The sequence below is a fragment of the Ylistrum balloti genome, unplaced genomic scaffold, assembly GCF_031769215.1.
Source record: "Ylistrum balloti isolate Yb309-2 unplaced genomic scaffold, AGI_CSIRO_Ybal_v1 Utg370208, whole genome shotgun sequence".
Classification (NCBI taxonomy): domain Eukaryota; kingdom Metazoa; phylum Mollusca; class Bivalvia; order Pectinida; family Pectinidae; genus Ylistrum; species Ylistrum balloti.
Window position 1 is genome coordinate 1,992,380 of NW_026782179.1, and position 24,713 is coordinate 2,017,092.

At 33.1% G+C, this 24,713-nt stretch overlaps 1 protein-coding gene across 1 annotated transcript in view; it reads right to left on the reverse strand.

Annotated features, from left to right (window-relative positions):
• Positions 1-399: 399 nt before the first annotated feature.
• The window catches only part of LOC132551587 (tubulin-specific chaperone D-like), a 43,762-nt gene continuing 19,448 nt past the window's right edge, over positions 400-24,713 (reverse strand). Inside the window, exons 31-37 of the mRNA XM_060215742.1 lie at positions 23,380-23,501; positions 23,035-23,112; positions 22,657-22,746; positions 21,967-22,054; positions 21,076-21,185; positions 20,180-20,318; positions 400-851 (exon numbers count right to left, since the gene is read on the reverse strand). Coding sequence (XP_060071725.1) covers positions 20,201-20,318; positions 21,076-21,185; positions 21,967-22,054; positions 22,657-22,746; positions 23,035-23,112; positions 23,380-23,501 — 606 coding nt within the window. The 3' untranslated portion in view covers positions 400-851; positions 20,180-20,200. The remainder of the gene's footprint in view (positions 852-20,179; positions 20,319-21,075; positions 21,186-21,966; positions 22,055-22,656; positions 22,747-23,034; positions 23,113-23,379; positions 23,502-24,713) is intronic.

A 24,713-nucleotide genomic window follows, 5' to 3' on the forward strand; every position in this document is an offset into this window, starting at 1 on the left:
TTCGCTGTCCTCATTTGAGAATGTGACATTACTTACTTAGACTGACTAAGGTTTATATGGTGGGTGTTATTAATAAAGCAAAAGATGTTTACTCTTCTGGAACACCTGGTCTTATTCTCCTTGTACTCTCTCAGGAGTCTCCATGTAAATCTTTATTTTGTTATGTTTTGCCCTAGTTGAATTGAATATGAGGTTGGATTATGATGATGTTGACATGTTGGTATTTTCTTGTTCTTTTTCTTCCACCAATAGGTGAGATGGAAAACATAGAATTGAAGTTATCAATATAAAAGATGAAGAGATGTATTCTGTCACTATTTTTACACTTGTAAACAAACTTTGTAAGAGGAAATGCAACAATCAAAGTCCAAGTCAAAAAATGACAACACAAAACAGGTGTTTTGTCTGGATTTCCTTGTTTTAATATTTCAGATATACGAATTAATACACTGCTTCAGTTAAATTTCCAGCTGGATATACATAAGCAAAATATCACATCTTACATAGACATATAACTCTAGTTCATACATTTAAGGGACATATCTTGTATATATTATAAAATATCACATTTTACAGAGCAGTTTGTTTTGGGAAATTGATACCAACATACAAGGTATGTGTGATATTAAACCAATTACAAAACATAAAACACTAAAAGATACAGTGTTATATAGAAAATTTTCCTGTAATCTAGGCACATTAAGCCAAGCATATCCTTGTGATGATCAGTCCTCCCCTTTACAAAAGTTCACTGAAAAGTCAGTCTCATCTGATCCTAGCATCCATTTGATCCTTTGGTACCTGTTTGAACACTATGTGATTGTCTATATCCAGGACATATGTCTTCATGCCTGAAGATGAAAAATATAATTAACTGTACTGTAACTGTTTAAATGATGCTGAAATATCTCATAATTCTTAAAATACATTCAGGTGTAAGTCTTTTTACTCTGCTTCTGATATACTTTCTTGTACCTAAATATATTGCGACTGTACCACAAATTTAAAGAATTTCATTTCTCTCTCTAAATAATCATCAGATTAAGTACAAAATTCATCTCCTCCTGATGAAGAAAAAAAGGTACAAATTAAAGACATATGAGCAAAAAGCACCTTTCCATACACATATTATATAATTCAAAACTGCATGTAATGCTATCAAATGTATATTGTTTAAAACATCTGGTGTATTCACTGTCTCGATACAGCATATCAAATGTTGTTTTTTTTACCTAAATCCTGTGCAAGTGGAAGAAAAACTCTGAATGGTAGACAGTTACTACCTATGAGATCTAAAACACTAACTCAACCTCAAGAAAGATCCCAAATACATATATCTATGACTAACTTATATTATTGTTTTTAGAATAGCATCAAATTCAATGTCACAGAAAAGGTTAAAATTCCACATTAAACATGACATACATTTGTGTTTTTTCTTTGTGACTGTTGCACAAATAGTTATATAGCCCATGGACATTCTACAGTAAAATTAAACTCTTGGCCAAAAGTTAGGGAACACCAACTTCAATGTGAAAATTTTAATAAAAAACTTTGATTTTTCCTTGTGTAAATATAAACGTCTTACATCTTGTGTCTCATTTTGTGTTTGGTGCCATATGGCATAAAGTGATAAACCCAACATTATAACAATACCCTAGATTTAACTAGAGTATCCCATACTCTAACAATACACAAGTTTGCTTTGCCATCTAAATCAGTAGTTACATGAGTATTACTGGTAAATCACACATGTTCACATACTGCATTGAGAAATGGCACAGCAAAAAAAAAATGACAAATATTGAAAGATGACAAGTTGCTGGAATGGTTAAAAGTAGTATGACACACAAGCAAGAAGCTGTATGTTTTAATGTCAGAAATTCTGTTATTTTCCTGATAAATGTTGTGTCTGAACCAAACCAGGTGTGCTGACGAGTGTCCCAAGTTTAGACCAAGAAATATGGCATACCAACAAAATCACACTTTGGGCACAAAAGTATTGGGTAGTAGTGGTGTTACCGTTTGGGAATTCTTTTCTCCAAAACTGTAAGCCTTGCTTGCATTCCTTGATGGAACTTTAAATGGGTAGAATTACAGTGCTCAGATCCTTCAATCTTCAGTTGTTCTGCATTTTCATGCCCATCCATTGGCAATTTGACCTATCCTAATCGATGACAATACCAAGCCACCAAGAGCTCACCTAGTGCAAAACCATCTTCTACAAGAAGTGACTTGCATTGTCACTAGAAATGAACTGAGTTGTGCATGTGTTGGACTAACTCAGAAAAAAAGTCAATGAATGTGATCCAAAATGCCAGACAACTGGAGAATCATGGACTGCATCCATACCCAATAGAACTCCTTGATTTCTTATCATCATCTTGGTCCAGTAACATTCGTGATTTGATGATGTGTCTGTTAATAAGAGACAGTTTAAAGTCAAGACTTTTTCCTAGACTTTTGGATGACTTTTTTAGCACTTGTTTTTAAAATCATACTGCACTTCCGGTTCTGTAAATTTCTTTTCCTACCTACTGTGAATAATTTCATTGGATGCTTAAAAAGACTTTCCTATATATCCTGTTGAGTTGTAATTGAATATTTTATTTAAATACAGCTTACAAAACTAAGCACATTGAATCTAAGATTGGGTGATCCTAAACTTATGGTCAAGTGTATATTAACTTTCTGTTGTAAAATATAATGATTTTAATCGTTTAAGCCTCAAACATTCTAATGTTTTTGATACTGACAATTTTTTTTCATTATTGCATCTGCACATCTAGGATGCAAAAATTACAGATAACATACAGCAGTAAAAATGAACAGGTGACCCAATTAAGATTGGGATTTATTGCAACCTCAAATACACAGATACCCCAATCAAGTTCTCATGGTGAGAGAGGACCGCCCCTTGTGAAGATACTACAACTGTTTCCTCAATTATTTGCAGTTCATTAAGGCTTGCTTTACAATCAGTTGAAAACATCTGGGCCAATGTTAAGTGCCCATATGTGTTTAGTTGAGGGTAGGCCAGCAACATTACAGACAGGACCCATGTAAACAGTGTAGACACATGAAACACATATGGCTAAAAGAAAACAGAGCCACACAAAGTGAAGTCTCCTCAGGCATCTTAGTAAATATTTACAAAGTCACAGAAGCTTCAACAATCAATTTGTGTCAGACAGTCCTGGGAATATATCAAACAGTTTTTTCTTCTCTGATCAAATAGTAAAATTAGGCAAAAGGAAACAAGATATGTGTTTACAATTATGATAAAAGGATAGGACTTCCCAAAAAATAAAACAATATCTATCAAAAGCCCATGATAATCAGATAAAGCTGTTGATGTAAAGGCCAAACAAAATATATGTTTATAGACACATTAAATGGTTTCATATTCTTGTAAAAGTTGTTAAAACAAATAATTAAAAAATGCCATCGTAAAATAACTTTGACAGCAGAAAATGGACAAAAGATACATGTATATTTAGAACGGGAAATAATCTGAAATGGTGGAGACCAATGAAATTTATCAGTGTAACTGTGAAATTGTTCCTGACACAGTATATCCAAGATGGCCTCCTGTCAGCCATTCTAATTCTCTGACAAGTCCCAAAGCTTAGAGGGGCACAACTAGGAACCAAGGGAAATCTACATATGAAACTGAGAAAGATCTATCAAGCATTTCCCAAGAAACAGTGACAACAAGTTTTCATTGTCAAAATTCAAGATGGCTGCCTGTCAGTCATTTGTTTTCCTGATCAGTTCCAAAATCAAAATGGCACAGCTATGGACCAAGGTTCAAGGGAACCTTCATATGAAATTAGAGGAAGATCCATTTAGCATTTCTAAAGAAATAGGATAACAAGGATTGCTTACAGGAAAGACCATTGACCACAGACATGGATGTGGGGCAATTTAAATAGCCCACTACTTGATGATGGTAAGCTAATGAGAAAAGTCTTGGACATGAAATAAAAGAGCAAGAGGAGGCGATTCAAACTATTTCACTAACCCTTCCCCACTCTAGTCGCAGTAAAGATCAGACTGACTATCACTAAGGAATAGGTCTTAAAACATCTTCGAAGAAATTCCATATGTCATCTCAAGGATTCTGTCTGGCAAGCACAAATACAGATCACTTTCATCTCAAATACCAGTCTGTCATAAACCCATAGAAAAAGCCCACAAACCATACCATATATTAATTAGAAGAACATTCCCACTGACACTGTTAAACGTTTGACTCTACATTTCTTGTTTTCCTCCACCAGAAATGTAATCAAACCAAGCATTTTTCTACCTCCCACTTGTAGTAGCTTTGTTATTCTAACACTTGGTTTCGACCAATCACAAAACATATAACATTATGATTGATTACAAAGGCATTATTGATAAACAATTTTCTCTAACCTTCACATTGATCATTTTTCAATGCTTTGATTTTAACCTTGACTTACCTAACTTAATCTCTCTTAACCTTGGCAGAGAAATTAACGCTATCCACCATTCATGGGGCCTTAACTTAACAAGCATCTTCTTCATCTAAGGTAACTTTGACATTTACTTTGATTCTCACCTTTGTTTTGATCTTTATCTAAATCTTGAAATCATATTGACTTTAAGTTAACCATAAAATCTATTTACAAAATATCTGAAGGGTATGTAAGTTTTAGGAATGTAACAAATATCATTATTCCTGGAGAATGATGTCATGTTTCCATATGTACTACACAAAAATTTGTGTTTTCATGTCTTCACCAATTCACATCCTTCATTATCTTAACCATCACTTCAAAATTTCTGGTTTCACAGTCTAATTTCTACAATCTTTATAAATCAATTTTATTCAAATGTTTTCAATACCTCATGATTCACTCGTTTTTCAAACAAACCAAAAATCAATTTTTATGTTGATCAACATGGCAGGAGATAAGAGCATTGAAATCGTTGCTGCATAAACCTACGGTGAACTCATCATGTGCAGAGAGTTACGCCATTTTGGATGCAACTTTATACCATTCATGTATATTCATAGACAGATTACCATGTAAACATATATTTATCGATAGCTAGAGATTTCCTGTACACCTTGTACGTTTGTAAAAACATCACTTTTAATTATTTCATATGCACCAGTATAATGCATAATGTGCAACAATGCAAAATACACACCATTCATGCATATTTATGGTCATACTTCACCATGTTTGAAATTCAGAATTTAATCTGAAGTACATCATGACCGCTGCAGTTTGACAAAGTCAGGAAGAAATAAACTGGCTTGAGTTCCGTGATCTATGACACATAGATCGTATCAGTCTAGTGATCTCTGAGAGCAGACGACACTATGCATAGAACGCATGTTTTTTATTACTCACGAAACAACATGCACTCACGTATGCAGACATTTTCAACATGACAATTACAGACCCTGTTCAACTTAAAAGAACATAAAAATCCATCCCATGCCTGATCACATGTTCAGTGCTTATCTCAATTACACAGTCATGTTGTAACGCCATTGAAATACATTAGAAACTTCATATAACATCTCTTCATTACTTTCCTTCATCTTCTCTTCCATTTGCAGCTCTTTTTTCCCTTTTATTTTTCTTTTCTTTTACCCTATTTAAAAATAATTTTTGTCCAACTCCACTTTTTTTGTCCTCCATCATCTTCATCCAAATACCTATGCTGTATTCTCTCTATCCTATTCCCAACCTTTTTGTCCTATATCTTTCCCTTCCTCTTTCACTTTTCTCTCTTGAACCCATCTAGTTTCTTTTCCTATTTTCCTCCCCATCAATTCATCCAACATTTCACCCTTCTCTTTTCCTTTATCTCTTTTTCTCTTGTTTCTTTTCTAACTTGCTTCCCCACTCAAATATTCATTCTTCCTTCTCCTTCCATCAATTTCATTTTCCATTTCAACTCAAAAAATCAAAAGTACGGTAAAGAGTACTTTACATGCTCATATTTGTCAAACGCAGGTTTATTTATTGTGTGCAATTTTGTAAGCCGTTGGAAATGAAATACATAACCTTCTTTTTTCAATTCCGCAATGAAATTGTTCAAGAGAAATGGAGGACATCATAATATCTTCACTGAAAGTGGAGTGTGATTTAGTATTATACTTACTACAATGATAACTTAACATTTTTATCTTTTTAATTATGCAGGTGTATATGAAAAAGTCTAGAGTTGTAGCATCTCAGATCATATCTTGACTATGTGGTTATTCCCGGCAAAGGATAAAGAGAAGCATGGAACATGAAAGATTATCAGGGTTATTTTGTTATAGAAAAGAATCAACACCGACTGGAAAGTGGGCCAACCAGATTAGTAGTGGCTTACTAAAAAAGGCTCATCTCTGTACAGAAAGCATTATTTTTGCTTGTTTTAGAAAATTTATCAAATATTCTGGATTAAATCAGTTCTTAAGTAAAAGGATTACTTATGAATCAGCGTAACACAAATATCAGTAGTTTTATTAGCTGTTTTCCTAATCCTGTATTGTGAGAAAAACAGGCCTTCAAACGAACTTGTGCATGTGCTTATATCATTCTGTACATGTGGTTTTTGTTTTGCCAATATTGCTGCTATAGTTAAGAAAGAAACAAGGTTTATTTTAAGAAAAGAATAATTCAGAAACATATACAGAAACTAAATAAATACATGTAACATACCAATATTTACTTCTGTTGTAATGTGTGGCTTTTTTCACTTTGAGCTAGTTCAGGCCATTCAAATATAGAAGTTGGGCTTCAGTATGATAAATGTGTTCTGTGTAAGGATTGTCTGGTAGTGTAAATTAAAACCAGAAATATATGTTGATGCCCTGCTCCTGCACTTAATATAATTATAAAGGTTCAAGGTCACGGAGGCTTTATAAAGGCACAAGAGCAAAGCATGAAAAAAAACAAATTCTGCTAATGTACTCAAAAGTCAAAGGTCAATGTTAAACTGCAACATATCTGTTATCACCTATGATTTCCGTAAATGATAAGTACCCTTCCCTTTGGCCCTTAAACAAACACATGTAAGGTATTGTCATAAGTGACACCTTCATAAAAGTTTATCAAAATCCTTTGAGGTATGAAGCTGCTAGAAATACAAACATATTAATGAATCACTTTAATAAGTTGATAAAATGATACGACCAAGCACACCAGTCATTTCTCTATCCAACACTGACACAGCTGACACTTGTTTTGAACATGTGATTTTATTTTGTATCTCGGGTCTCATTGATTCAGATCAACATGAATTCTCTTGCTTGTTACACTGAATTTTTAGCTTTTTTTTTTTACATTTTGAAAAACCAGAAAACAACATATTCAGGATATTTCGACTAAAATAGACCAGATGATGTTCACATCAACAGCAGTAAATTTCCCTGGGGTCCTAATTACGGTTTCAACTACATACATGTACATTGTGATCATCCAGAAAATCCCAGTACACTAATGAAACAACAGTGAAAAACAGAGGTTGCCAAGATTAAAACTTACTTTTCCAGTTTTTAACAGAACCAACAAACATTCAGAGTAAAATTAGAAAATTTAACTGCAGTTTTAAAATGAAATATAATCACTTCTGACAAAGGGAGATAAGACTTGACATAGTATTTTATAAGCAAGGAATATATCAGCATGTCTCTGATGGCCTAGGTCACCTCTGTTTCATTCCTGGCATTTCAACATTACATTCTTTGTTCAAAAAATGTTAAGACAGATTAGCAGTGACTTCAATTACCCAGGAGTGTTGTTTATTTGATACTTGAATGTCCTTTAGTGTTAACCATAGTCATATTTCTTATAAGTTTCATCATAATGAAAGTAAACTGTAGAAAGATTTACTTGAATCATAAACGTGTATCAATTACCATGAAATCTTACTATAAATTTGAGATATTTTGCAATGTTTTCTGTCTTTTATTTTAATATTAGAGTCTAATTTCACTTTGAAGATTAAAAATTGTTAAGTAAAACCTGCATTTTTAAAGTTCTATATTCAAAGACTTTTTGTCAGATTCAATATCTTAAACACAAGGGAAGACACTTCATCAATTTTTATTATTCATTAATGTCAAAAAAATGACAATAATCATATAAGATGTTCATAATCAAAGCCAAAAACTTTCTTAAAAAAATGTCCGACTTCAATCTGAAGTACTTATGAACATAATTCCATATCAATTTGAAAGCTATGCTTTTTATTACTATAAAATTCTAGATTAAATCTTTACAGCTGGGAAACACTGTACATGTGCCTGAGCTCTTCAAATGTGTAGTCATTCAATACAACACAAAAATCCATCCTTCAATTTGATGAGGTATAGACGTTATGATACATGTAATACTGCAACATAGACTGAAAGCAAATGGCTGATAATTGGACCATTAACCTAAACAAGGGCGTTGTACCCTGATCAGATATTAGCCTGATGCCTTGATCTCAAAATACCTCTCTACTAGCACTGTAAAGCTAGGTATTTGTATAGCTAATACTTAAAGATGTTTTGTTTCCAGAAACCTAGACCGCCACATGTCTGTAAATGAGGCTACTTAATGTGATTTTGTTATCTTTCTCAATCATACATCTATTGCATCTCTTTGTAAATTCTTATGAATTATTTGGTGCAAAATCTTGAGCTGAAAATGTCTGGGAGATTTTTTTTGTTCATGCTTTATGATCATAGTATCTATTTAAGCATTGCATTCTCAGCACCTCAGACATATTTCTTTGTAGCTTTAAAATTCATTTGAATGTTTACATATAATAATGTCATAATTTGTCAAGATTATCTACCTTCCTTGAATGGATATGAAAAGTAAATTACTCTTATGTTCAATTAGAAAAATGTAAAGGAAGACCATGAAATTGTCAGGAAACACAACTAAAAGTACACAAAAATAGCTTCTAAGAGAAACCTTTAGGGAACACAGATTTATATAAATTCAAATCACATCAAGTCAGAGTTTGGATTGCTAACACTGCCCTAATCGTATACAAACTCCTAGCTTATGAAGGCTTGGGGATGTTACACCACAAAGAGATGACTGGAGCATGAAGCAAAATGAAAAGTTGCACATCAAACCAACTGTAAAGTATAGACAAATGCCATAATGAAAGTGATTCCTGTACAATGTATACATACAGTGCTGTTATTGTCATTATTGTCATGACAAGTCAACATCAATATTCTGGTCTGGTACTGCTAGCACAGTGAGTGGTAAGCAGAGACATGTTGTTTGATCAGCTAAAAGGTTCTATTGATTGAAGGAAATGGTGATATATTTATGAATCTATTCCAACTGCATCATAATAGACAACAGGTCAACAGACATTGATGGTCATCTGACTTAAATGTCAAAGTAGGAACAATTAGGTAACCATCAATTCTGAATGTATGTCAAATTTATTTAACCAAAGTTGTGTATAGCGTACTTTACATCAAAATGTGTGATCTGACCCTCTGTCAACTGCCGTGAAGGTTACAGCAGGGGGCACCTTGATGTAAGACAGCTTTGAATTTCACAATTTTTGCTAAAACCCCTTGGAGGCTTTATGACTGTGCTTTACAACTGTGAAAGATTTTTAGCTCTGATATTTCTGTTTGTTGAAGAAGATTTTATCTAAAAAAATTAATATTTTGCCCCTTTAGAGGTCCCTTGAAAATGTCTTCTTAGAAATATAACAGAAAATGTAGCAAACATAACACAGCAAACATTTATTGATATTTTATTAAGCCCCATCCTTTTGAAAACCCAGAATCTGATGAATTGTAGAAGATGATGTGATGATACTATTGGCTAAATATGAACCATCCCTGTCAGTTTCTCTGACTGGAATGGGATGTAAAGGTTGTAACAGGAAGTGACCCCACATGATGGACCAACATACATGTAGGTAACACTATATGCCTTTTACAAAAAGGAAGAAGCATAAAAATCCTAGAATCAGGCTGTCCAGCACATCTTGACCAAAAATTTGGGCTAATTTTAGAAATGTTGTAACTAGAATAGGGAGTATGAAAGCATTAGACTGACTTACCTTTGTGAAGTTGACAAAATAGAAACTAACATACAATGCCTTAATTGCAGGAAAGGTGTCTTCCAGGGTTTCAGTGTCCCAGCTGCTGTTGGCTGTGACCTTAAGAATCCCACCTCTGTCACTCAGTCACAACCAATAACAATCTGGGTACATAGATTCACTGGTCAACTGCCTTTCATGGTCTACCCTGAATTAGAACTGAAGACTACATTAAAACACATTTTAAGTATGAATTTAATGAAAACAGTTTCAGTAAATTGTAAGAAATATAAAAAAGTAGGAACTGAAGTGAAAAATTAGGGCTTTTTTTAGGAATTCTCTTTGAATTTTTCATTTTTTTAGGAATTTTAGCAAAACTGAAAAAATTAGGATTTTTTAGAAATTTTAGGGACGCTGGACAGCCTGTAGAATAATTAAACTGCACTGTTAATTAATCATCAAAGGGGAGGATCAAAGTATTCTACTGCACTGTTTCTATTTGAACATCGATGACCCAATGATTAATGACAGTAACAGTCAACAATTAAAATAAAGCTGAAAAAAAATCACAAATCTCTTAGGTTAAGGATTAATCAACTATAAATGTGGACCTAGAGCAGGAAATTAAAATGATTAATTCTATAATTAATTCTACCTGTGTTGTTGTGCACATCTGTCAACTAAAGCAGTTTCATTAAGCAGTAGCTACTCAGACAAAAGGTATGAATATCGTGATAGAAAATATCCTGCTACCAAGTCCATGTTCTTATAACAGAAATCTTTTAGGTACAGCTTAGACAGTAGTCTCGTGACAAATGCCAGTATCAGAAAATTTGGTATGCACATTTTTAATTAGAATCTTTTCAGGGTCTATAATCACAGAAACCAATGATGGTGGACAAAGTTCAATCCAGTATATGTGGGATGTCTATTGACAGATTAAATCACAGCTGACCGATTATCTCAATAGAGGTTATCAAACAATCCCACTGTTAAATCTATAACTACAGTGTAGTAATATTAAAAATCATTCAAGCGATGGTGTTCACTGATATTGAAAAAAAATTATTTAGTTACAAGGTGACGACATATGCAGTGAAAGTGCATGTTACCAGAACAAAGTCACTGAACTATGTGCATATACCACACTTAACACTGTAACATCTGCTGCATATTACCACATTTACATAATGAATAAACTAAATAGGACTTCTACTTCTTATCTACAAAAACCAGTATTTAACTTTGGTATGTACAGAACTTGATAATGAATTTAATTTTTAAGTTAACACCCTGAGGTATAATAGTGAAAACAGTTTGTAATCCTCTCCATGTGCCTAGTTCATCTCCAACTTATAGGCATTAGATATAATTATAATGGAATATTCAATTCACGACTGGGAAAGAAACCCTTTCAATCAAGTCAACACATAATTCCAGACCAGATGCCAAGCAGCAGAGGTTACTTGGTAAGACAACCATATCCCCATGACTAATTGGAAATCAGATGACTAAAATCTCCAGCCATTATACTGATCAAACCTCTTCTATCAACAAAATATCTAGACATGGCAAGAAATGATTTTATAACAGGCAGAAATTTTGGGACATGCTTGAGATCAGTTGATGTGAATACCGTCCTTGCTTTTATTCAGCTGTAGAATTGAGGGCACTAGTTGACTACCAGCAGGCTCCTAGCTACACCCAAAATCCAAATATATGTTGTTGCAGGAATCAAACTGGTTAATCACCTCTCCAGTTTGAACATATCATTGACTTAATTATCTTGAATTTCTAGGTTTACTGGCAAATGTCTGGCGCCAAAACCTGGGAATACTATTTGCTCAACATGACACTTCTTGAGATTTTTTTGCCATAAAACTGATCATTTATTTTTCCTAAGATTTGTACATTGTAACTGAACAGCAAGTGTACCTCTTACACTTCTATACTTTAAATTGAAATCTGTAAAAGTACAATTCCTGGTCACAAAAATAAATCTCTTGTTCCATCAGTGGCCAAATTGATAGAACTTGAATTTGAATGTTCTGTCCATTTCACATGGTAAAATCCAGCCTCAGTCACTCTTCACATCTTTAGCCTGGGTTCAACTCAAGTTGGCACTTTTCAATGATAAACCTTGCTTTAATTACAATGTCTCCTTACACACTTAATCAGAGAAAACTGTTTACTAGTGATAAGGTTCTGTATAGGAGAGAAGTGTACCTGATGGTGAGGTTCTGTATGGAAGAGGATTAAGTGTGTCTAATGGTGAGGTTCTGTATGGGAGAGGTGAGTGACTGGCAGTAAAGTTCTATATTGGAGAGAAATGTGCAGACTTAAGTGGTGAGGTTCTTTATGCAAGAAGAAGGAAACTAATGGTGAGGTTCTAAATAGGAGAGGTTTGGAATGGTGGTGAAGATTTGCTTTTATGTGTTTTTTGGTTTCTTCATCTTTAATAAATGTACATGGTATAAAGATGTACATGGTATGGGAAAGGTTCTGACTGGTGGTGAGGGTTTGTTTTTACATGTTGTTTGGTTTCTTTAATAAATGTACGTGGTATAAAGATAAAATCATTTTTATACATCTTAAATATAAGAAGGATATTTCTATTGAAGGACTTCCTATACCAATATATCCATAGAAACAATCATCAATAAAAATCAAAGCTAACTACTTCAAAAATATTTTCTCTGTCTTTTTATCTAAAAAACAAACACATCTTGTATAACTTCAAGCCTTTATCACAGTAACATCATCATAAGCCTTACAGCCTCATAATGAAGACTCAACATTTCATGATTTTATCTTAAATTATCCTCCAAACTAAGACCACGCAAACAGACCATTTCTCACTCATAGGATTCTGTTACATTAAAGAGGAGATAACCCTGGCAGAAAAGATAAGGTTCACACACTGCTGTTTCTTACGTTTTCTCAAATACTTGTATTTATTGTGCACTAAAAACAAGCCGATCACATCAATGGAAAGTCTCTTTAAGTGTTTCTGATAAATCCTGCGAGATAAAGCAAGAACTCTACACAAAAGAGATGACCAATTCTGATAGTCTAGGTTACACGTAAGCTTGAACAACTGCTGGTATACATCTAGACAAGAACTGTGCATGCTGTCTCAGGTTCGGATATGATTGCGTTATGAGAATTTTAGTGTAAGACAAAAACTTGCACAATATTTCTATCCAACTTTAACATGTGCATCTCACGAATCTTCAAAGAAACAGGTATCTGATATGCTCTTTGATTTTGGCATGCCAGATATTCAATCCCTGTGGAGCTCGAGTCTTCAGCACTGAATCTTTCTCACTGAAATGTTTACTGTCGATAAATCCTGAAGTAAGTAGGTGCACTAACGTACCGCAGCATCATACTGATATCTCAGCATTAGCTTTATCAACGTTAAACTGGAAATGGCAATTTTACTGACAAAAACATGCATATGGTGTGAAACACTACAATGTGTTTGCAATATTCAGCACTAGGAAGATATTTTATCGTCTGTTACATGTAGCTTTCTGTACATCCGATAAAAACAATATGTGCCAGCTAGTAACTGATATACAGACATCCAGCTGAGTTTATTATGATCTCTTCTGAGAAACTAACTTCTTATCCTCTTGCTTTTCTGTCATTACATAATTAAAATGATGCAATACAATATGTATAAAACTTCTTCTACAATATGTATGTATATCTGGTATCTATGATATGTATGTATATCTGGTATCTTCTATATGTATGTATGTACATCTGGTATCTATGATATGTATGTATATCTGGTATCTATGATATGTATGTATATCTGGTATCTATGATATGTATGTATATCTGGTATCTATGATATGTATGTATATCTGGTATCTATGATATGTATGTATATCTGGTATCTTCTATATGTATGTATATCTGGTATCTATGATATGTATGTATATCTGGTATCTATGATATGTATGTATATCTGGTATCTATGATATGTATGTATATCTGGTATCTATGATATGTATGTATATCTGGTATCTATGATATGTATGTATATCTGGTATCTATGATATGTATGTATATCTGGTATCTATGATATGTATGTATATCTGGTATCTATGATATGTATGTATATCTGGTATCTATGATATGTATGTATATCTGGTATCTATGATATGTATGTATATCTGGTATCTATGATATGTATGTATATCTGGTATCTATGATATGTATGTATATCTGGTATCTATGATATGTATGTATATCTGGTATCTTTTATATGTATGTATATATGTATGTATATATGTATATCTGGTATCTTCTATATGTATGTATATCTGGTATCTATGATATGTATGTATATCTGGTATCTTCTATATGTATATATATCTGGTATCTATGATATGTATGTATATCTGGTATCTATATGTATGTATATGTATGTATATATGGTATATGATATGTATGTATATCTGGTATCTTCTATATGTATGTATATCTGGTATATCTATATATGTATGTATATCTGGATATCTTCTATGATATGTATGTATATCTGGTATCTATGATATGTATGTATATCTGGTATCTATGATATGTATGTATATCTGGTATCTATGATATGTATATATATATATGATATATATGTATGTATATCTTCTATATATGTATGTATATCTGGTATCTATGATATGTATGTATATCTGGTATCTATGATATGTATGTATATCTGGTATCTATGATATGTATGTATATCTGGTATCTTCTATATGTATGTATATCTGGTATCTATGATATGTATGTATATCTGGTATCTATATATGTATGTATATCTGGTATCTATGATATGTATGTATATCTGGTATCTTCTATGATATGTATGTATATCTGGTATCTATGATATGTATGTATATCTGGTATCTATGATATGTATGTATATCTGGTATCTATGATATATGTATATGTATGTATATCTGGTATCTATGATATGTATGTATATATGATATGTCGTATATATGGTATCTATATATGTATGTATATCTGGTATCTATGATATGTATGTATATCTGGTATCTATGATATATATGTATGTATATCTGGTATCTATGATATGTATGTATATCTGGTATCTATGATATATATATATATGTATATCTGGTATCTATGATATGTATGTATATCTGGTATCTTCTATATGTATGTATATCTGGTATCTATGATATGTATGTATATCTGGTATCTATGATATGTATGTATAACTGGTATCTATGATATGTATGTATATCTGGTATCTATGATATATATGTATGTATATCTGGTATTTATGATATGTATGTATATCTGGTATCTTCTATATGTATGTATATCTGGTATCTATGATATGTATGTATATCTGGTATCTATGATATGTATGTATAACTGGTATCTATGATATGTATGTATATCTGGTATCTTCCATGATTACCAATTAAGAATATTTTTGTTTTTTAGCTGAGAAATTCTTGCACTGATCATCATTTGAATTTTAAGATTAGAAAAATATTGTTGAACAATTCTTCAATTTACATCAAAGTGAAATTAAATCAGAAAATCAGAAAAGAAAGCTTTTTAAAAAATCTACTTGTCATGAAAATAACTTCATACACCATATGAGAAAAAATGGTGGAAGCGGAAAATTTTGGTGAGGAGTTTTTATTGGCACAAGTCTTAAAAAAATTGTAGTGTCTTTTTTGAAAGTCAAGTACACTGCACTGGATTGATTTCAGCATGGTGTTTTCTCATGAGAAAAAATATCAGAATCAAAATTTACCTCTGTCATGATCTTAAATGGTTGACGAAATCATTTAAATTAAGTATAAGCTAATATAAAAGTATCAAGCACTTGAATTTTTATCTACATTGGAATATATATCAGCTTATATTCAAATCTGACTAAAAAAAAAATAAACTCATTGACTATATCTTCAATCACTGATTTTAGGAGTGTGTTCAAGTTAAACTGAGCAAATGAAGAAAGAAAATTTCCAAAACATCTGTGGAATACATTTGCATTCAAGTAGCTAACACAGTATTGATTACCAAGGGAAATCTGTCCTCTAGTTAAGCTACTCTCCAAAGTTTTAATTATAATGGCAAATATATAATTTCGGTAACTTGAATAACTTTTTTTTTGGCTTTTAAATAAATTGCTGAAGAGATGTGGTATATTACTTAAAGAAAGATTTTGTGGGGATAAAAAACCTGAAAATTAACACGGAAAAAAAAATGTAGCAGGATTGATGTATGATATCCAACAAAAGATATACAGCACCAATCTGTTTTATTTCTCTTGGTAGATCTATGTCGTTATGACACTTGAAGCAGTATCACAGGGATGATCTGAGAATATACTGGAGTACATACTACTTTCATAAACAAAAATTATCATTAAGTTAAGGACGGTATTTCCTGGGATTGCTGATGTTCCCTGATATTTCACTTTGGGAAAAGCAGAAAGCATCTAAGTGTCTTAAAATGAATGAGGCACCACTATCACTGTTCTAGGACAAATGACAGCATTATTTATGATCTAAGTATCCTTTTCAAAGAAATCTAATAATACCCACAGAAGTGAAGGACTCAAAAGACATGTATATTAAGTTTGATTACTTGATTACTTGATGGATGGATGGATGGATGGATGGATGGATGGAGGGAAAAGAAAAAACATTTAATACCACATTCTTATTGGATAGATTAACATTTCTAGGAAATGGTGACACAGGCATTCATATCATATAAAGAAGATCAGTCTGTTTCAAAGCTTTAGGTTGGTTTAGTTTAGTATGGCTTTATGTCCTATTAACAGCCAGGGTTATTTAAGGATGTTCCTGGTTCGGACAGCAGAGGAAAGCCAGGGTTTCCGCAGAAAAACCACAGTCAGTACATGGTGACTGCCCTACACCCATGACTCAGAGGTGGAATGGCTAGGGATAAAGATAGTCAGACACCTGAACCACTTAGATCACCACGACTCATCCAAGCTTTAGGTAACAAACCAGTTTTGTTTTAGATGGATGACACTAGAGAGATCTATGTACCTGTGGTGAATGATTTGGAATGGTTCCATTGTATAAACCACAAAGCAATAAAAGTGGCCCACATTGGCAGTTGGCCTTTATATACAGGTTCACAATGGAACCCAAAATCAGTGGACTTTATAGACAGGTATCTTTTGTATGTAGATAGCCTTTCATGAAGGTTTCACTGTAATATAGGATGAAGAAATATACTTGAATGACATATATTCCACCCATCCATTTGTATTCAAATAATGTTCAATAAAAACACATATTTTTCCTAATACATGGGGAGGGTTGGTTAGGAGGGTTGGTTAGAACTAATTAGTTACTTCACTAGGAGCAATAAAATCAAAGCATGATGGACAGCAATGTAAACATTAATGGTGAGACCTTAATTTATGTCCTGTCTCATGATATCCTGGACTTGTTGTGCGATATTGATTATGATGAGATATTATGTTGGGAGTGACCTTGTTATGACACATCCAATGTTCCCATCATGATCACGTATTCTGCCGACCTTAAAGTTGCTATATTTACTGTTCAATAAAAACAAAAGTATTTGTTTATTTCGATTTTTGAAGAAAAAATTCACCTATTAGAATACGCTATATGATGAAATTGTACCTAATATAATTATACATGTGTGTTTATTCATGAAAAAAATTAAATACCGTCTGACCTAGTTTGCCATGCCATGCTCTCTGTAGTATTTGACAATACAGATGAGGTGTAATACAACCAAAGTGAAATTCATCTACATGTTACAATACAGAAATTTTCTAAATTCATAATTTATGCAAATGGAAACTTTAAAAAGATTCCAATATATGAGTTCTGTGAGCATGACATCGAGTTATAAAAAAATCAACTCAGTATTAAACATTAACCTGCGAAAAAATTTAAAAACACAACCACTAAATTCTCAACTTCATCATCATACTTGAGGCTATTACTAGCTATAGAAACATCCTGATCCCTTGTACACAGTTTTAGATTAGGCTGTGTGTGTGTGTGTGTGTCTGTGTGTGTGTGTGGGGGGGGGGGCTGGGGGAACTAAAGTTCTTAACTGAATTTATGTCTGTGTCATTACAGAATCTTATGGTAGGCTCTACTAAATGCCATATGGATTATACATACAATTTATTGAGAAATAATTGACATATTCCTTTAGGCAGTATATAAATACATGTGTATCTCAAGCTGTTGAAGTACAAAAGGATTAATCACAAATCCATGTGAAAAAAAACACAGACTGCATCTGAAGTAAAAATGCATTTACAAAAAAGTCAGTATAACTGTATTTCAAAAGAAACAACACTGCTTGATATTGTTTCAATGATAAGTGTCTTCATTGTCACTTTACGCTGATTAAATTGCTTTGATTGTATGGCTGAATTTTGCAAATATACGAAGTTTAATTAATATCACTAATCAATGGTTTTCTCATGATTATGGTGCCACTTAATTTGTTACCACCCAAAGTGCCATGACCTTTACCCTCTTTTTGTCTGCTGGTCATTGGATTATATTGGTTGTAAAGCGGATGGAAAAATAGTCCAACAAACACACAATTAATTTACTTCATGATTATTTTTTATTTATCCTTGGTCATTTTCAACCTGGTCACAAAACAGCAGCTAGTTTCTTAGTCCAAAGGGTTCTGACTATTTCTGTAAATTTAGCCTTCCCATCAATTTTGTGACAATTTATGTTTTGATAGGCTGACAACCACAAGTCTGGAGCAGCCATTGTAAATATACTATAAGTAAAGTTGTTGAGGGAAATGAGTGGAAATACTTGGTTTAAAACATTTAATTGCTTTGACACATATGCAAATTAGTAGAAAAATGTTTGATATTTCCATCCATGTATGATTTATAACTATTGCATTTTTTAAAAACTATACAAAACTATCTAAAACATTGCTGGAATGTCAACCCTTGCAGTGGTCGCTAATATATGGTGTTTTTGTATGGGATAGAATTTTGATAATTGGTCTGTGACCAAGTCAAAATAAAATTGTGGATAGATAGTCAGACCCTTTGGAGCACTAACCTCCTTGTTGGCATAATTATCAAGGTTATTTTATTCCTGATGCGGAGATTAAAGTATCGGATTATACTTAAGTTATTATGACTATTAAAATGGTTCCTGTTCAAAGGGAGATAACTAGTCCTAATGTAAAACACTGTAATTTTATAAGGTTGGCAGAGGTTTATTCCTAACTGGTAAAAAATGCTGAAAGGAAGTCCTTTCGTACCAAGAAAAAACAAATGTCGTTCTAAGAAGGCAATATACACCTGTATATTACAACCCACTTCTACAGCAACTAATTTCTAGGAGCTCCTGGACAGTTGCTCTAGACAGATTCAACTGTTTTCCAAAAATTTTAGCATGAATAGAAATATAATACTTTATCAGATAATATTAAAACAGATTTCAAAATCAGGTACAATTGTTGCTATGTTCAACTTTCAGTATCCATTAACCACATCTAAAATAGTACACTGCAGTCATCATTCAATCTATTGAAGCAGCAATTTATACAAAATCTTAAAAATAATCCAGACTTTTGAGTCTGAGTTTTAGTGCCAAATCCAAATGATTTATATGAGTACTGATGAGAAAAAATACACAACTGTAAAACTGTGTTGATGAAACGTTAACAAGACAACTAGATGATATATGGTCTTCTTATTACATACGTAATTCTGGAAATTTGTCAGTGAATATCTCAAATAATGGAACTGAGCTGTCTCCCTCACCAGTTAGATTAAAGTGTGTCAAGCACGTGCAAAACAAGCTGGGTTTTTACAGTTTCCAACAACTGTGGTTATTTGCACTACACCACATAGGGATTCCCACTAATAAGTCAATAATGCATAGACAACAAGATTACAAAAAACCTATTTATCAAAATCTTTTCATAAGAATAATTTCAGAGAAATATGAAATACTGCGATAATGTTTGATGAAACAAAACAAAATATCAGAAAGTGTTAACTCAAGTGTTCTTATCAAGAGTATATCATTGAAGTTTCTTTCAGCTCCATATTATAATGACTTACTTTTCTTATACCATGTTGTGGTCATGAACTGGCTTGTTTAGTGGCATCAGTCTTGACCACGACCTTTGGCTTGGGTACATCTAACAGATCACAGAGCTGATTTCTAATTGGTCGAACTTCATTGATGTTGTCATTGTCCCTGAAAATGAAAACATTGCTTTTTTATTCATCAAAAAGAACTCAATATTATATAGAATTACCAACAAATGCTATTTCACTATCCTGTTCCCATCCCATCATTTGAAGTATTATAGTCATGAATACCAGGTAATCTCAGAAACTGATTTCATGAGTATCAATATTTTCATCTGATGTGCAGAAAAATTTATTCTAATTTTGTGTTTTCTGGCAAATACAAACACAAAAATATTTCCTTGGCTTATGTGTTAATATATTGCAGTTTATCCGATATCTGAGGGCATGTTCCCAATATCATAACTTTTGTAGATGTCAAAAAATACTGAAAACACAGGCATTCAGATGTAAGCTGATAAAGAATGAGGAAGTTTTATGTTCAAATCATGATCTCATTAGGAAATCTATTGTTTCCTTGTGTTATTTCAAGTTAAATGTTTTCAATGCCCATTAGTATGTCAAATGGTTTTTTCGTTGTAAATCTTGTTCTCATTTGGGAAAATGACATTACTTCCTTTGCTTGACAAATGTTTAAATGGCAAGTGTCATCTATGAAGCAGAAGATGCTTATGCTTCCAGAACCCCTGGTCTTAAATTGTTGATATTTTCTGATATTCTTTTGTTGATAAAAATACTAAAACATCATCTCATCACAAGTAGCTTACTACAAGTCATTCTTCAAAATTCTGTACAAAATGTCTAGAAAGTGAAAATACAAGAGTTTCTAACCAGACTCTAGTACTTCAGACTTGGTAACTTACCATGATGTTTCACTGATGACAGACATAGCTTCATCTAGCCCCTCCTCTGGGGCTACATCGTCATAAGTCACTAGAGCCTCATATAACTTGTTGGCTGTGGCTTTGCGGATCTGTCAACAAGAAAAATAATAACTACTGTGACACAATAATATCATTTACTTATTGAATAGAAATCTAAAATGTCTTATTACATAATTTTCATGTTATTCAGTGAACATGTAATATTTTTGTGTAATTTTCATTATGGAAACTCATTAAGATGACTTATTGTGACATTAGAAAATGGTAATGAAATGACATCGCTTATATAGAAACTGCAATATGATATCATGACATCAAAATGGCAACATATCACTAGCCTTGATGTATTAATGAAGGACACATACTACTCTCATGTGACTCCATGAAAGCACTATCATGACTTCATCAGCATACAAGAGCAGTAATTTTGAGAAAAAATTCTTTGATCATATGATAAAGAGATCTTTAATAAGATTTCACTTAATATGGAACTTAATATGAAACTAATTAAAACTTTTTCATTTGAATGCATCAGAGGCTCATTAGATAAAAATTCTTAAATTTGTTTTATAACATATGATATAGAAATTCTGACGTACCAGTACTGTATACCAGGTACCTTACCAATGCAGTAATTAAAGTCATTATCAAGAAGACTTAAAGACTCACTTAATACAGGATGCATTGAAGACTCATTTCAACAATGTTTTATATTACACAACAATCCTTGTCCTGATTAGGATATTGTGAACGGAATAGTGCCTTGAAACTTCTACAATCACAGAGATAATTTGAGCCTGGATAGAAATCAATCTTTCAAGTACACATCACCCAATAAATTATCTTTTATTTACAAGGCACAATACATACCCTTGGATATTTATGTCCCATCAGTACCAGTAACTGAAAAAGTGCTTTCTTTTTCACTTCTGTGCTGAACTGCAACAACTCGCAAAACCTGAAAGTCAAGGAAAACAGATTGATTCTTAACAGCAATCATGTTATAACTTTGTATAACTGTGTCTGATTCTAAACAGTATTCAGGTTATAACTTTGTATAACTGTGTCTGATTCTAAACAGTATTCAGGTTATAATTTTGTATAACTGTGTCTGATTCTAAACAGTATTCAGGTTATAACTTTGTATAGCTGTGTCTGATTCTAAACACCAATCATGTTATAACTTTGTATAGCTGTGTCTGATTCTTAACAGCAATCATGTTATAACTTTGTATAGCTGTGCATTTCGATGACTACACAATCACCTTCATCATTCAAGGATATTTTAGGATTGAAAAGTAACATAGAGATGTTTAATATGCCTTGAGAATAAAAGAGAGACAGCAGCTCTGGTATTTGCAGAATGAATAACAATGAAGTCACACTCAAACTATGTCTTCGTAACATATCCATGACAACGTTTGTGGAGTTTAAATTTGGAGAGTTCCAGTACTGATGGCTGAACATTATAATTAGACATGAAATTTCGGTATGTATAAGTGAATAGAATATGTGGTAAGATTTTAGACAATAAGATGGGGAGACAACCATTCCACTTACACATCAGCACTGGCTATGAGTTTCTGAGGGTCCCCACTTCTTGATATTTCCTTTTTCACCAACTCCAGAATCTTCTGAGCAAATACTTGACTGGTGAATAATATAAACAAACACATAGAGAAGAATCTACATCACATGTTTACAGGTATTTCTTTTCTTTTGAAAATTTTTTTAGGAATTTTTTTCCCCAAATATTTTCCCTGAGGCTATCACAAGTACCATTACTTTTTACAAAACCTTCTATCTTGAGTGATTGCAAATATTTTCTCAGTCAGAAGAGAAGGTAACTTTTTTTCAAGAAATCAGAATCAACTAAAATTATGTTCTTTACACTTTCATTCATTTTACAGAAAACATTTGATGGTAATAGAAACTTACTTTTGATCTTCAGTAAACACACTAAAACATCCTTTGGAGAATAACTGGTTTAACATCTTCAGCATGGGTAGAGACACCCTGTAATATATAAACACACACTTTATAGTCATTACTTAATAAACATTTAATGATTACACGGTGAGGTTATCATACATTTTGTGTAAACTTTGCCAGTCACCTTTTATACAACAATATACAATAACTACAAACATTGTGATAAAAAAGTTCTAATATCTATGCTGGTGAATTCAAAGAGATAACAATGACAGAATAAAAAGGAATGTTTCATCACAGAAGGGTGATGGTTTAGATGTGAAAAAAGGGAGAGAAATCTGTTAAACTTACCTGTCAACTTTTATGTAACTTTCAAATATCTGAATGACAACATCGACAAATTGTGACATCTGGGTAAGGTCTTTATTAATGGTCCGTAGGTATGTGTGTAGGGATCCACTAGAATAGATCACCTGTCAGGACCACAAAAACATTTATATAAGGAATCAGTCGGGAATTTCATCACTTCAACATATACTCCACTCAGCAGCATTAGATCTAGTCTGACAGATTTTTAGAATCAGGGTTTAGTGACAATAAGATCTAGAGATGTCCAAAGAAATCAGTCATAAAATAGCATCAGTATCACACTAATACATGTATCTCTACTGGTTATAGATCTTAAACTACAGAAATTCTACATAAAGCTAACTCACCAGTGAATCTTTAAAGCCCCCAACACAAACCTTACCAACTAGTGACTCTGTAAGGTCCCCAACACAAACCTTACCAACTAGTGTCTCTGTAAGGTCCCCTACACAAACCTTACCAACTAGTGACTCTGTAAGGTCCCCAACACAAACCTTACCAACTAGTGACTTTGTAAGGTCCCCAACACAAACCTTACCAACTAGTGACTCTGTAAGGTCCCCTACACAAACCTTACCAACTAGTGTCTCTGTAAGGTCCCCTACACAAACCTTACCAACTAGTGACTCTGTAAGGTCCCCTACACAAACCTTACCAACTAGTGACTCTGTAAGGTCCCCTACACAAACCTTACCAACAATTGTCTCTGTAAGGTCCCCTACACAAACCTTACCAACTAGTGTCTCTGTAAGGTCCCCTACACAAACCTTACCAACTAGTGTCTCTGTAAGGTCCCCTACACAAACCTTACCAACAATTGTCTCTGTAAGGTCCCCTACACAAACCTTACCAACTAGTGTCTCTGTAAGGTCCCCTACACAAACCTTACCAACAATTGTCTCTGTAAGGTCCCCTACACTGTAAGGTCCCCTACACAAACCTTACCAACAATTGTCTCTGTAAGGTCCCCAACACAAACCTTACCAACTAGTGACTCTGTAAGGTCCCCTACACAAACCTTACCAACTAGTTTCTCTGTAAGGTCCCCTACACAAACCTTACCAACTAGTGACTCTGTAAGGTCCCCTACACAAACCTTACCAACAATTGTCTCTGTAAGGTCCCCTACACAAACCTTACCAACAATTGTCTCTGTAAGGTCCCCTACACAAACCTTACCAACTAGTTTCTCTGTAAGGTCCCCTACACAAACCTTACCAACTAGTGACTCTGTAAGGTCCCCTACACAAACCTTACCAACTAGTGACTCTGTAAGGTCCCCTACACAAACCTTACCAACTAGTGACTCTGTAAGG